The 15,362-nt window shown below is 48.2% G+C and overlaps 1 protein-coding gene across 1 annotated transcript in view; it reads left to right on the forward strand.

Moving 5' to 3' along the window:
* Positions 1-9,018, forward strand: part of acvr2ba (activin A receptor type 2Ba) — a 216,963-nt gene extending 207,945 nt beyond the window's left edge. The window contains exons 10-11 of the mRNA XM_078534548.1: positions 4,987-5,117; positions 8,801-9,018. Coding sequence (XP_078390674.1) covers positions 4,987-5,117; positions 8,801-8,995 — 326 coding nt within the window. The 3' untranslated portion in view covers positions 8,996-9,018. The remainder of the gene's footprint in view (positions 1-4,986; positions 5,118-8,800) is intronic.
* The last annotated feature ends 6,344 nt before the right edge of the window (positions 9,019-15,362 follow it).

The following is a 15,362-nucleotide window of genomic DNA, read 5'->3' on the forward strand; positions in this document are numbered from 1 at the left end:
GGGGCTAGTGCCAAAATTGGGAGAGCTGTCTCATAGACTAGTCAAGCAACAGCCTGACATAGTCATCCTCACAGAATCATACCTTACAGATAATGTCCCAGACACCACTATCACCATCCCTGGGTATGTCCTGTCCCACCGGCAGGACAGACCCAGCAGAGGTGGCGGCACAGTGGTATACAGTCGGGAGGGAGTTGCCCTGGGAGTCCTCAAAATCGACTCCGGACCCCATGAAGTCTCATGGCATCAGGTCAAGCATGGACAAGGAAACCTCCTGCTAATCACCATGTACCGCCCTCCCTCAGCTGATGAATCAGTGCTCCTCCATGCTGAACACCACTTGGAGGAAGCACTGAGGGTGGCAAGGGTGCAGAATGTACTCTGGGTGGGGAACTTCAATGTCCATCGCCAAGAGTGGCTCGATAGCATCACTACTGACCGAGCTGGCAGAGTCCTAAAGGACATAGCTGCTAGACTGGGTCTGCGGCAGGTGGTGAGGGAACCAACAAGAGGGAAAACATACTTGATCTCATCCTCACCAACCTGCCTGCCACAGATGCATCTGTCCATCAGCAGGAGTGACTACTGCACAGTCAGTCATTGTGGAGATGAAGTCCCAGCTTCACATTGAGGATACCCTCCATCGTGTTGTGTGGCACTACCATTGTGCTAAACGGGATAGATTTCGAACAGATTTAGCAACTCAAGACTGGTCATCCGTGAGGCGCTGTGGGCCATCAGCAGCAGCAGAATTGTACTCAAACACAATCTGTAACCTCGTGGCCCAGCATATCCTCCACTCTACCATTATCACCAAATGCAGGCAGGCATGCCATGAGCAGCACCAGGCATACCTAAAAATGAGGTGTCAATCTGGTGAAGCTATAACACAGGACTACTTGCGTGCCAAACAGCATAAGCAGCAAGTGATAGACAGAACAAAAACAGAATTACCTGGAAAAACTCAGCAGGTCTGGCAGCATCGGCGAAGAAGAAAAGAGTTGACGTTTCGAGTCCTCATGACCCTTCAACAGAACTCAATTAAAATTTGATGTGACGTAAGGTGTCAGAGGAATCACGGATGTAGGTGGGAAGGGACTGGACAAAGGGAGAGAGAAGGGAGTCAAGATAACGAGAAATGAGTTCCGTGGGGCGGGAACAGGCTGACACGATCGGTCTGCCGGGACAGTCCTGTTTGTGGATTTTGGGTAGGAGGTAGAAGCGGGCCGTCCGAGGTTGGGCGACTATCAGGTTGGAAGCTGTGGGAGGAAGATCTTCAGAGGAGATGAGGTCAGTGACAGTCCTGGAAACAATGGCTTGATGTTCTGTGGTGGGGTCATGGTCCAGGGAGAGGTAGGAGGAAGTGTCTGCGAGTTGACGCTCAGCCTCCGCGAGGTAGAGGTCAGTGCGCCAGACAACAACAGCACAACTCTTGTCAGCCGGTTTGATGACGATGTTGGGGTTGGACCTGAGAGAAGTGATTGACAGAGCTAAGCGATTTCGCAGCCAATGGATATAGATCTAAGCTCTGCAGTCCTGTCATATCCAGTCACGAATAGTGGTGGACATTTACACAACTCAGTGGAGGAGGAGGCAGCTCGACAAATATCTCCATCCTCAATGATGGGGGCCCCAACACATCAGTGCAAAAGATAAGGCTGAAGAACTTGCAACAACTTTCAGCCAGAAGTGCTGAGTGGATGATCCATCTCGGCCTCCTCCGGAGGTCCCCAGCATCACAGTTGCCAGTCTGCAGTCAATTCGATTCACTCCACGTGATATCAAGAAACGGCTGAAGGCACTCGATACTGCAAAGGCTATGGGCCTTGACAATATTCCGGCAATAGTACTGAAGACTTGTGCTCCAGAACTTTCCGCGTCCCTAACCAAGCTGTTCCAGTACAGCTACAACACTGGCATCTACCTGGCTATATGGAAAATTGCCCAGGTACGTCCTGTACACAGAAAGCAAGACAAATCCAACCCGGCCAATTACTGCCCCATCAGTCTACTCTCGATCATCAGTAAAGTAACAAGTGGCACTTGCTTAGCAGTAACCTGCTCACTGACGCTCAGTTTGGGTTCTGCCAGGGCCACTCAGCTCTTGCCCTCATTACAGCCTTGGTTCAAACATGGACAAAAGAGCTGAATTCCCGAGGTGAGGTGAGACTGACTGCCCTTGACATCATAAGGTCAGAAGTGGGGATGTTCGCTGATGATTGCACACTGTTCAGCACCATTCACAGCTCCTCAGACATTGAAGCAGCCCATGTCCAAATGCAGCAAGATCTGGACAATATCTAGGCTTGGGCTGACAAATGGCAAGTAACATGCTACATAAATGCCAGGCAATGACTATCTCCAACAAAAGAGAATCTAACCATCGCCCCTTTACACTCAGTGGCGTTACCAGCACTGAATCCCCCACTATCAACACCCTGGGGGTTACCATTGTCCAGAAACTGAACTGGGCTAGCCATGTAAATATTGTGGCTACAAGGGAAAGTCAGAGGCTAGAAATCCTGCAGTGAGTAACTCACCTTTTCACTCCCCAAAGCCTGTCCACCATCTACAAGGCACAAGTCAGGAGTGTGATGGAATACTCCCCACTTGTCCGGATGAGTGCAGCTCCAACGGCACTCAAGAAGCTTGACACCGTCCAGGAAAAGCAGCCCGCTTGATTGGCACCACATCCACAAACATTCAGTCCCTCCACCACCAACGAACAGTGGCAGCAGTGTGTACCATCTACAAGATGCAAGGCTCCTTAGGCAGCACCTTCCAAACCCACGACCACTACCATCTAGAAGGACAAGTGAAGCAGAATAATGGGAACACCAGCACCTGGAGGTTCCCCTCCAAGCCACTTACGATCCTTGGCTTGGAAATATATCGCCGTTCCTTCAATGTCGCTGGGTCAAAATCCTGGAACTCCCTTCCTAACAGCACTGTGGGTGTACCTACACGACATGGACTGCAGCGGTTCAAGAAGACAGACCACCAGCATCACCTCGAGGGCAATAAATGCTGGCCCAGCCAGCGAAGCCCACATCCCATGAATGAGTTAAAAAAAAATAGTATTTGAAACACATCCCCAAGGTGCATATTTTAAGATGTCTGTCTTTTTTTTTAGGATTCGATAATTTTCTTTTTTTAATTGTAGGGTTGAAATTGGAAGGAATTGGGTAGCTGGTTCAGGAATTGGATCTTGACTCCAAGGTCATGGGTCAAAAGTCCCAGTACAATCCATGAGTCGGACGGACATTTTGATTAAGAACAGGAAGCACCCGATGGGCGGGGTCTCATTTGATGCTGGGATTGAGGGGCATCTTTGGCCAGAGCGTGCCTGCCCTAAAAAATAAAAAGCGCTACCCTTGAACTTTTCAAATTCATTCTCAGGTTGTGAGTGCCGCTGACGTTCATTGGCCATCTCTCGTTGTCCTGAGAAGGCGCTGGTGGTGGACAAACGGTAGCGATTTGCTACAACTGAGTGGCTTGCTCAGCCATTTTAAATGGCTGTTAAGAGCCAGCGACTTTGGTACGATGATGGAGTCAGATATAGGGTTGGAGCAGGAGAAGATGACAAGTTCCCTTCCCTGGAGGAGATGTTAATGAACCAGTCGGATTTTTCCAGAAATTGGACAGCTGTGTGGTCACTTTTCAGCTCCAGATTTTTTTTTGAACTGAATTTAAATTCACAAGCTTCCGTGGTGTTGGGATCTGAACTTACAGCACCCAAAGAGACCATTCGGCCCATCACGCCTGTGCTGGCTCTTTGAAAAAGCAGCTGTGCTTAGTCCCGGGTCCCTGCTTTTTTGACGATAACCCTGGAAGTTCTTCATCCTCAAGTAGGTGCCCAACTCCCTTTTTAAAATTATTTATGGAATCCGCTTCCACCACTTTTTCAAGTTGAGCCTTCAGATCCTGGCAACTCTGAGTGCAAATATTTCCCCTCACCATGCTCTGTCTTTTTCCAGTGATTTTGAATTTATGACCTCTGGCTATTGACCCACTCACCAGAGGGAATAATTTTTCCCCTGTCTACTCTCGCCAAACCTTTCATTAATCTTGCAAACCTCAATTACGCCATCTCTTAACCTTCTCTGTTCCAAGGAGAACAGTCCGAACTTCTCTTGATTGTTTAGAACACGCGATAGGAAGAGGAGTAGACCGCACGGCCCACCGAGTCTGCATCGCCATTCAGTACGATCGTGGCTGATCTTTGGCTTCCACTCCACTTTCCCACCCACTCCCCATATCCCTGATTCCCTGAGACACAGAAAATGCCTATTCCAGCCTTCAATATATTCAAGGATGGAGCATCCGCAACTCCCTGGGGGTAGAGAATTCCAAAGATTCACAACCCTTTGAGTGAAGAAATTTCTCCTCACCTCAGCCCTAAATGATCATCCCCTTATCCTGAGACTCTGTCCCCGTGACCTAGGTTCCCCAGGCAGAGGTAACAACTTCTCAGTACCTACCCTGTTGAGCCCATCTAGAATCTTGAATGTTTCAATGAGATCACCTCTCATTCTTCCAAGTCCCAGAGAATACAGACCCAATTTGCTCAGCCTCTCATCATAGGGTAACCGTCACATCCCGGGGACCAATCCAAGTGAACCTTCGCCCTTCCTTAAATATGGAGAGCAAAACCACGCACACTATTCCTGGTGCGGACTCACCTAAGCTCTGTACAATTGTAGCAAGACTTCTTTATTCTTGTACTCCAATCCCCTTGCAATGAAGGCCAACATGCCATTTGCCATCCGAATGGCTTGCTGGTACCTGCATGTTAACTTTCCCCTGTTTCTTGTTTGAGCACAGCCCAGTCTCTCCAAACATCACTGTTTACAAGTTTCATGCCTCTTAAAATAATATTCTGCTTTTCTATTCTTACTACCAGTGTCAATGGTCCAGCCGTGTAACTGAGAGGGTCACAGTCCCGGTTAAAGTGAAGTCATTTTCCTTGCCCCTCTGTTTGTACAGGGCCCGTTGATGAGTACATTTTGCCATTTGAAGAAGAGATTGGCCAACATCCGACACTGGAGGATCTGCAAGATGTGGTCGTCCACAAAAAGCTAAGGCCTGTGTTAAAAGAATGCTGGTATAAGCATCCGGTGCGTATCCACTGCCCCTTGTGGCCTCATTGCCTGCCAGATAATGATTTGTACACTCGACTAATAACTACCTCATGTAACAGTCAATCCCCTGGCTTCTGGCTGAAATATTGTGACTCTACACACTACCCGCCTGCACCCACCTCTCGCCGGCAGACTCTCTCCCTACTGGCCCCCTCCTCTCTCCCTGCTGCCCCCCTCCTCTCTCCCTGCTGCCCCCCTCCTCTCTTCCTGCTGCCCCCCTCCTCTCTTCCTGCTGCCCCCCCTCTCTCCCTGCTGCCCCCCCTCTCTCCCTGCTGCCCCCCTCCTCTCTCCCTGCTGCCCCCCCTCCTCTTTCCCTGCTGCCCCCCCTCCTCTCTCCCTGCTGCCCCCCCTCCTCTCTCCCTGCTGCCCCCCCTCCTCTCTCCCTGCTGCCCCCCCTCCTCTCTCCCTGCTGCCCCCCCTCCTCTCTCCCTGCTGCCCCCCCTCCTCTCTCCCTGCTGCCCCCCCTCCTCTCTCCCTGCTGCCCCCCCTCCTCTCTCCCTGCTGCCCCCCCTCCTCTCTCCCTGCTGCCCCCCCTCCTCTCTCCCTGCTGCCCCCCCTCCTCTCTCCCTGCTGCCCCCCCTCCTCTCTCCCTGCTGCCCCCCCTCCTCTCTCCCTGCTGCCCCCCCTCCTCTCTCCCTGCTGCCCCTCCCCCTCTCTCCCTGCTGCCCCCCCTCCTCTCTCCCTGCTGCCCCTCCCCCTCTCTCCCTGCTGCCCCCCCCCTCCCTGGCGGCACGCCCCACCTTCTCTCCCGAATGCTCACTGCGAGAGGGGTCTCAGGAGAGAGGTCGGAGGAGGGAGGAAGTGACTGGAAGGGGCTGAGAGTGGGAGACGGTCTTGAGGAACAGAACAGAGTGTCCGAAATGGTGCCGATCGGGGGTCTCACTGGTGTTCAGTGGTCTCCAGCACGGAACAAGGGTAAAGCGAAAGTCCTGATGTGCATCATCGCACCCAGGAACATGCATGGATTTCACCCCCTTGAAAATATCACCCGTGTCTAAAACAACCCTCTGCTTTTTGCCTAAAACTTTGGCTGAAAAAAGATTGACTTTTACATGAGTGTATCCGGTAGCTATCTTGCAGAATGGTGGATTTTTGGTTGGGGAAAGCTAGCCGGGAGGAAATAACCTCTGACCTGGATTGAGACCCTGGAGGTTGTTCATTCTGGGGTCTGCACACCCAGCTGTGTGTGCATGTTAGAATTAAAGGAAACGTGAAAGCGTTTCCCTCCTGTGTTAATGTTGAATTTTTGAAATTTGAATTTTTATTTTTTAGAGTTTTTGTTTTGTGTTAAATACGCCAAATGCATGGGTTTAATCCTAAACTCCTGGGTTCACTGCGTTGGGCATCACCTCCTAGCTGGGCCCGGGCTTTTCACTCCGGGCTCTGCTATGGGCATTGCTCCTTCATCTTAAGATTCTCAATTTAAAAACAAAACGCTAAAAGCAAGCGACAAACAGTAAAGGAAGAGGAAGAAGGAACATATATTTCACTTGGGATTTGTGGCAAAGGAACAGCCCATTCAGGGGGAAGCAGTGGCAATGTTACCGGACTATTAATCCAGAGGCCCAGGCTAATGCTCTGGGGCACATGGGCTCAAATCCCGCCACGGGCAGCTGGTGCTATTTAAATTCAGTTAATAAATCAGGAATTGAAAGCCTGTCTCCCTCGTGGTGGCCTTGACAACTATAGTCGATTGTCGTAAAAACCCATCTGGTTCACTGGTGTCCTTTTTAGGGAAGGAAATCTGCTGTCCTTACCTGGGTTTGGCCTAAAAATGACTCCAGACCCACAGCCCTCTGAAAGGGTCTAGCGAGCCACTCAATTCAAGGGCAGTTAGGGATGGGCAACAAACGCTGGCCTTGCCAGTGATGCCCACATCCCGGGAAAGAAAACCAAGCCCAGCCAGCCCATGCCAGTGCTTATGCTCCACTGCAGCCTCCTCCCATCTTTCCTCATCTGAATCTATCATCGTAACCCTCTATTCTCTTCTCCCCTATGCGTCTCTAGCTTCCCCTTAAATACATCTACACTGTTCACTTCAACCACTCCCTGTGATAGTGAGCTCCACGTTCTCACCACTCTTTGGGTGAAGAAGTTTCTTCCTAATTCCCTATTGGATTTCTTGGTGACCATCTTATATTGATGGCCTCTAGTTACGCTCTTCCCCGCATGAGGAAACACTCTCTCTGTATCCGCTCTGTCAAAACCTTTCAGAATTTGAAAGACCTGCTATTAGGTCACCTCTCTCCTTTTTTTTACCAGAGAGAAGAGACCTTGTACCTACACACTTCTGGTATCATCCTCGCGAATCTTCTCCATTCCCCAATCCTTTTTATATAATATGGCGACCACAGTACTCTTAAGTGTGGTCTAACCAAGGTTCAAAGCAGGATTATCATAACTTCCCTGCTTTTCAATTCTATCCGTCTAGAAATAAAGCCGTGTTTTTTTTTTATATATCTCCCTTCCTTCCTGTCCTCAAATGTCCCAAAGCAACAGAGGGGTTCTGCTGTCCTCTAGGTGAACGGAGCGGCCATTTGCACAAAAGGTCGCTGGAGGTCAGGAGGGGTCCCTGCTCCTTAAAATGAAAAGAGCCCCGGGATCCTTTACGTTCGCCCGATCTGCCAGACGCGACCCTGCTTTAGCATCTCATCCGAAAGGCGTCACCTCTGACCACCGTGCTTGGTAGCGCAGTGCTGTGTCCGCTTGGGTTTCCGTGCTCGGTCCCCTCGTGGAGCTTAAGCCACCCGCCTTCTGACTCAAAGTCAAGAGTGCTCCAAGCGGCTGCCAGTAAAACCGAGCCCTGAGCGCAAGGCCCAACAGAGCTCACCCACGTCGAATAACTTGTTGATCTTACCCCAAGTGGGGGCCATTTCTAGGGTGGTGAACGTATTGATGACGTTGCCACCTTGCCTTTTAAGACGTGGCCACGATTTAAAGATGGCGCCCTTTTTGCCAGCAATAACTTGTCAGGCATTGTCATGGCCACCCGCCCGTGTCAAGGGGATAATGGAACAAGTGAGCAAAAATGGGGTCAAAGTGCTAGGTTTTAAGGGCCGTCATTGAGGAGGAGAGGTTGAGGGAGGGGAGCTCAGGGGCCCCAAGCAGGTGAAGGCACAGCCGCCAGGCGAGGAGCAAAGGAAGCCGGGGATGCGCAAGAGTCTTTGGTTAGCATTAAACCAGCAATTGGTCAGAACGTGGGGAAGTCCCAGGCCAGTATTTAAGGATACAGGGTATGGTCGTATAGCGGTTACGTTATTGGACGATTAATCCAGACAACAAGTTCAAATCCCACCAAGGCTGCTTAAGAATTTTAAATTTTAAGGTCATTGGCAAACCAGCCGGTGTGAAATGAGGAGAATTTTTTGTTTTTATTTTTAACGCAGCCGGTTGTTAAGATTTAGAACGCAATGTCTGAAAGGATGTAGAAGGGGGGGGGGTTGAATGGTAATTTGATAAAAGGGAATTGGATCTATACGCGAAAGGGAAAACAGTTGCAGGGATCGGTGGGGGTGGGGGAGGTGGGACTAATTGATTGTTCTTTCAAAGAATTGGCTGTATGACCGTCTCTGGTGCTGATTCATTCTATGATTCCTATAAGAGTGGGTTTTCTTTTCTCCCTCCCCCCCACCCACTCCCGCCACCCACTTTCCCTGCAGGGTTTGGCGCTGTTTTGTGAGACGATCGAAGAGTGCTGGGACCATGACGCCGAGGCCCGTCTCTCGGCTGGCTGTGTCGTGGAGCGTATCTCGCAGACCCGCAGACTAATCAATGGCACTACCTCAGACTGCCTGGTGACGATGGTAACGGCCGTCACAAACGTGGACCTGCCACCCAAAGAGTCCAGCATCTGAGTGTCATTTTGGAGCGAGAGAGAGAGAAAGAGAGAGAGAGTGAGAGAGAGAGGGGGAAAAAAAAAAGAGGAAAGAGAAAAACAAACAAACGGAAGAAGAAGAAGAAAACAAAAATCTGTGTCTTTTCCCAGACTCGGTGGGATTCGAACCACTGAAGCAACACAGCTGCTATTTTAACTTGACTTTTTTTTTTGGTTCTTTTGGATTCGGAACAATTTACCAGCACGTTACTCTACTGTAATTAACGGGACATCTCAGCATAAAAGCATTCAGGTGCTGACCAGTGAATGCAGCAAAAAAAAAACAAACAAACAAACAAACAAACAGGTGCAGGTACCTCAGACTCGAGTCCATTTTTAGGCCGTGTGGGTTTCTTTCCTCCGCTCGTTTTGTGGCTTTTCTTGTCTTCTGGACAGCATGTTTGTGACGTTTTTTTTTTAAGAAACACAGATACGAAACCTGTATCACCTGCAAAAAAAAACAAACAAACAAACAAAGCTGGGGGAGGGGGGGAGGGGGGAGAAAAAGATGCTGCAATTAATAGGAGGAAACTTTTTAGACTGTTACACGCGATTTACCTTCCTCAAGGGATCTACATTTTGACAGTGAGTGCTCAAATGGTAAATATGTCTTTCACGGATTGAACGGGTGTCACATGCGCATGCACACACACACACACACACACACACGTGCGCACACACACACGCACACGTGCACACATACACACACGCACACGCACGTGTGCGCACATGCACACACACACACACAGGAGGGAGACGTTGTAGCGATCTCTTCAATGGGTGGTTTTATGAGGGGAAGAGAATAACTGGGCGGGAGGGAGGAGTTCACAAAACTTTTTGCAGCCTTTGGACAAAAACAAAACAAAACAAAACAAAAAAAATAAAGTAGCTACGGAAGTATTTCTCAGGTAACCGGTAAATTGGGGGAGGGTGGGTGGTGGGGTTGTTTATTTGAGGGGGGGGGTGGGGGCTGTGTCATCATCCACCACCACCGCAAAAGAAAAAAAAGTTCTTTATTTTGTCTTAAAAAGGGGTGCATATTTTACGGCTGCATTTACCTAACACCATGTGCAGTTTTTTTTTTAAGTGGGTGAACAGTCCCTAACGCTGCTCTTTGAAACGCGCGAGTTTTTTTTTGGTTAATTTTTGCATTGCTCAGAAAACGAAAACACACGACAGCGACAAAATACACAAACGCATAAAAATACGTGGCTTCCGAGGTTTTAACGAGAGAGAAGAGAAAAAAAAAGATTCATGACCACAGACCACCTCAAAAAAACCAGAAATACCTCAGATTTTTTCTACCTGTATGATTTGATTATATATTTTGTTAGTTGTGTTGTATGTAGTGCTATTTTAATGTAAGTTGGCTTTTACGACAAGGGAGTTTAATAAGTTTCAAATTCTTAGGAAGTGCTGCCATTTACCTTGTTGAGGCACTGTTGTAAATAACTGGGTGCAGTTGTCGAAGATTGGCTATAATAAGGTACTTGGGCATTATCTGTCTCATTGCCTGTGCTCGCATCTCTTCCTATCTCTTCCGACCCTTCTAATTTGTTTTTTTTAAATAACTGAACTCTTTGTGAATATTTCACTATTGTGGCGGTTTTATTTTCTCCTAAATCTTAGCTGCGCAGCAGTTGCCTTCCAAACACACGTTTGGAAAAAAAAATACCTTTCTTTTCAGGAGCTCTTGAAGTCTCTCTTTTCTCTCTCTTAAGTTGTACTCTTCCCACCTCCCTCCCTCCCTCCCCGCAGCCCCAGGTGCCATATTGTTAACTAACAGGGTGATTAACAACTAGTGTGAGATTTATTTTAAAAATTGGTTTTATGAGCATGGTCCCTTTGTGCTAAATGTTCACAAAAATGCCAATACGAGCTTTTTGTTTAATACATATATATATACACAAAACAAACTGTTTATCTGCTGAGGGGCAAGCACTGTTGAAAAGATCTTTGGAAAAGTGCAGCCTTTATTTCCCATTCTATGCATGTATTTTCAGGCCACTCTTTTTGCACATTTTTTTAAAAAAAAAACTAATTGTAAAATTGACGTTATACAGATTGAAACGTAGCCCCCCCAGTAATGTAATTTTCGAACGTGGAAACGAGTCGGTTTAGTTATTGGTCTTAAAACGCGAAACAGACGCCCCCCCCCGAACCCTTCCAGTGTGCAGGATCTTACAGCACAGGATGAGGCCGTTTGGCCCATCGTAGCTGGTGCCAGCTCTTTGAAAGCGCCGTGCCCTCTTTTGAAATTAAATCTGCTTCCTCTGCCCTTTCCGAGCAGCGCCTTGATTGAGTTTAATGACGGGCGGGAGAGGGAAGGTTACGTTGTAAGTATTAAGTGCTGGTTTTTGCACCAACTCACCTTGACTGCTGTGTAGTTTAAAGATTGTGAAAGTCTGATGATGTGTTTGTGCCTGGCGATTTTGGACATCACCGCCGAGGCGTTTCCCTGGCTTCGTGTGAAAAGCTTTGTTCCTCTTTGACAGATACAGTCCGCGCTATATCTTCTTCCATCTGATGATAGCGTCAGGTAAATATTTTGGGTTGAGTTAGCTCAGTGCAGTTCGCAAAAATAACCTGAGGGACCCGCACTGGGAGCCTGCGGAGACTTCTTTGCGCTCAGGTACCTTTTCGAGTGTCAGTAAACACCATTGGCCCATCAATTTTATTAGGAGCTGGATTCCCAAGGCCATAGTCATTGGCTTTCCATGTTGTTTCGCCTCCCCTCTCAACCCCTGATCGCAAACTCCACCTGCTCTGAATGATTGTTATCACACCTGCATTTTACAGTAACACTGGGCCACGTATCGGAAAAGTGACGTTCAAATCTTTGTGCAAAGTCTTGCCGCAAGTTGTTAAGATGTCCACTTGGGTGTATTTAAGAAGTGTTTTTATTATTTTTTAGTTAAGTGTGGCCACAGTTCTCTGAAGAGGGTACGTTTTTAAGTACGCAGGGACGTGCACACCTGAAGTAGGACAGGAGGATACCAAGCTGCATTTGTTTCTGGGAACACGGTAGGACGATTTCAAATGAGAGAGGAAAACAAAAAGCCTCACGTAGACGAGATGCTGTTGCCCCAAAAATGGTAAATTGGGAAGGAGTTATCGAATACCTTGACTCGAACCTTCCACCTATGCGGTGGAGATTTACAAACCTCTGCTGGTTTTTTTATTTCAAATTTTTTATTTCCTTAGTAACTACTAATGAGCTCAGTTTTCCCATTTTTATTTTGTTTGATTTTTTTGGGCCTTCTGAGTATAAACAGCCAGCTGTTCGTACAGGTGTTTTTCTAGGTCGGTCGTTGAGTGGGACCTGCAGAGGCATCCTGATCTATTGTGTCTTCAGTGTGGGAATCCACACACACAATCTTTGGATTGAATACTGTGAACAGAGGCAAGTTGGGATCACAATAAGGCCTGGGACTCCCCTCTCTCGGACAGGTACTCCTCGCTGTATTGTCGGTTGTCTCTGTGGCTGACTTCTCACACAAGGCGTGTTTCGTTGGCAATTGAGAAACGGAGCCGGGTCTGAAGGAACGTGGAGAGTTGGTGGTTAGTGGTGGTGTTGGCGGCAGGGGGGTCGGTGGGAGAGACCTCCTCGCGAGGGGGGTGCCAGAATCAGGGGGGTGGGGGTGGGGAGTGTTCTGCCAAACAGCCAGCACAGTTTTCCTTCACCAGCCAACTTCTGGTGCTCATTACTTCTTGGCTTGACCATCGAGACAGGATTGTGTTAAAATGTATCAGGCTCTTCGAGTTTCCAAAAGGCAGAAAGCAGGAGGAGATGAGATTTGTATTGAGGGGGGGAAGTGGGGGGTGCGCCAAATACTTCAGGCTTTTGCATTCAAATGCGAACTCGTGTGTAGGAAAATCGGACGTGTGGCTTTGCGGAGTCGGGTTCCAACTGTGCTTCCTTCTGCTTTTTTTAATTTAAAAAAAAAAGCAGACGCTGAATCGTCCAAAGCTCTTGTGATACTGAAATGGCACTCGACACGAAGAATCACAACTTGCAAAAAACCACGCCTTTTAGGAATGTCACGATAACCGTGTTTAAGGATCAATGTTTTTATAATATATTTTTTTTAAATTCTCAGTGCTGTGCATTGGAATGTGATTGACTTGAATTGCAACCTGACTCATGATCCACGCTATCACAAGATGTATTATTCGTTTTAATTTAAAGCTGTATACCTTTTTCAGACGTGAGGTGGGGTGCAACAGTTGTGTGGCGTCTTTTTTGCTGGTTGTAGTTCCATTTTCGATTCCTCAGTTGTTTAACAATCTCTCTTTTTTTTAAAAAAAATGTTTCCACAAATGCAGAAGTTTAATACAACGTGTCCACGTTTGAAAACTGGCGAAAATTGTTAGTCGTGTCCTGGGACCTTTTTTTTGGAGGGAAAAGAAGCCAGGTTTGCCAGTCTGGCTGGTTTTTAGAAGTCTTGTGTGCTCTTTTGTCCTATTCTCTGTCACTGTATGGTACTGTAAATATTCATGGTCTCGTTTTTGCTGTATTTAAAAGTAGAAATAACAAAAGTGGCACGTGACAAGGTTTGGAGAGCTGCGCTTAGCTGTGGTGGTGACCTAGGCCATTTTTTTTTAAATTTGCAAGCCCTAAGCCTAAATTGGAGCCCAGGCCGAAGATGGCTGAGAAGCACGTGGTCCGTGGCTAACCTTGGGTGGGGGGGGTGGAAATCGGTGGGGAATGCGCCCAAGTCTGAGTCAGAAGATAAGACATTATCCCATGCCAGGAAACCCAGATTTAGCTCTGACATCTCGCACTCTCGCCCGTGCTTGGGTTGCTAGAGCAGGGATGTGGTGGGAATCAACTCCTGTAAGTACCTCTGCCCGTCACTGATAGTATTAACTGGTAGGGTACCTGTAACGTGGAAGGTGTTTTATTTATATGCCGCCTACAGTCTGAAATGAAATCGAATCAACTTTGTGCTAGTCTGACCTCGTACTGATTGGGGGAAGAAAACATCTCGAGCTGACACCAAAAGCAGGGTTAGCAATGGGGGCAGGAGATTTTGTATTTTAGCGTGTCAGTTCCTGATGATCTCCTTTGGGAAGGACTGAGTTCCTTTTCCTAAATCTTTTCAGTTGGGGGAAAGAACATCAGATTCAGCGTTACGGAACTACTAGGACACATTTTGGACTGTGTTTAGCGGCCGACCCTCTGCTGTGTTTCCCCACAGATGTGAAGAAAGCAGTGTCTAAGGACCTGTTTAGCATCCCCAGATAAACTTGAATGTCTTGCTTTTTATTGTACCGCTTCTACAAATAAATCGTGCAAAGGTGGGTTGGGGGGGTGAAGCCATAAGTCACCTATATTTCAGGTTTTACCAAGTTAATTGTTGAGAAGTAGGTCAGAACTTGCTTGTTGACAGTTGGGGGAGGGACGGCGTGTGTGTTCAGCTGTGGCCGGCTTGGCTGTCACCGTGGAGCTGTCCGCCGACACTCTGACTGTAACGCGGTGAGGCCACTCTCCAGAACTGCCCCTATAGAGCCAGAAATCCATTCCAGTGCTTCACTCCCCAACAGACCTTCCAACCCCAGGACAGGGTGGTGCTTCCCCACCCCCACCCCCAGCGAAGGTTCAGCCAGGTGCCGAAGGTGTGAGGCGGTGGCTAATTTGGCCGGTGTCTCCGGGGCCGCTGCTGCTGCTGCTGCAAAGGCCTCCAGTAGCTTTGGGTTGTCACAAAACCCTTTTCATTTATTCTGCTTTGGTACAGGACGTGCCAGTAAAATGAACAACCAGTGAATGTATATTAGAAGATGCGGGTGATTTCTTGTTTTCCAGAGCTGAGGGTGAGTTGGAAGATCTGTTCGAATCGTGTACCTTTCCCTTCCACACTCACCGTGTGAACTGTAAGTTCCAGTTGGGCTCACAGCTCCCGTCTCCAATTGGCCCAGAGGTCCATGGATATTTCTATGTCAAAGACTGTAGGTTTCACACTCATTGCCTTTTTATTTTCCATGCCATCAAGCCATGACCAGTATCGAAATCCACTTTGGAAAAGAACTGCTCAGTAACGACCAGTGGTTGAATTTGACAGTCACAGGGCTAGGTTAGCTACATGCTGCTATTTGTATTTAATCCAGCTTAGGCTCCATGAACCAGGGGCTCTGTTGCATCTGCCCACAGCCACTGCCTCTGTGGGTCAGTGGTTGGGGTAGATGTTCGCACTGGTCCATGGTGTATCGGTGGAATGAGTCTGGTTTGTCTTGTGCAATTCTTTTCCTTTTGGCCAGAGCCTTCAGCTGCTGAAGCCAGGCCTGCGTGTATAGATATGTGCCAACCTCAGGCAAGGGCTCGTTCACAAGAAACACTATCTAACTCA

The sequence above is a fragment of the Cetorhinus maximus genome, chromosome 3, assembly GCF_964194155.1.
Source record: "Cetorhinus maximus chromosome 3, sCetMax3.hap1.1, whole genome shotgun sequence".
Taxonomy (NCBI): domain Eukaryota; kingdom Metazoa; phylum Chordata; class Chondrichthyes; order Lamniformes; family Cetorhinidae; genus Cetorhinus; species Cetorhinus maximus.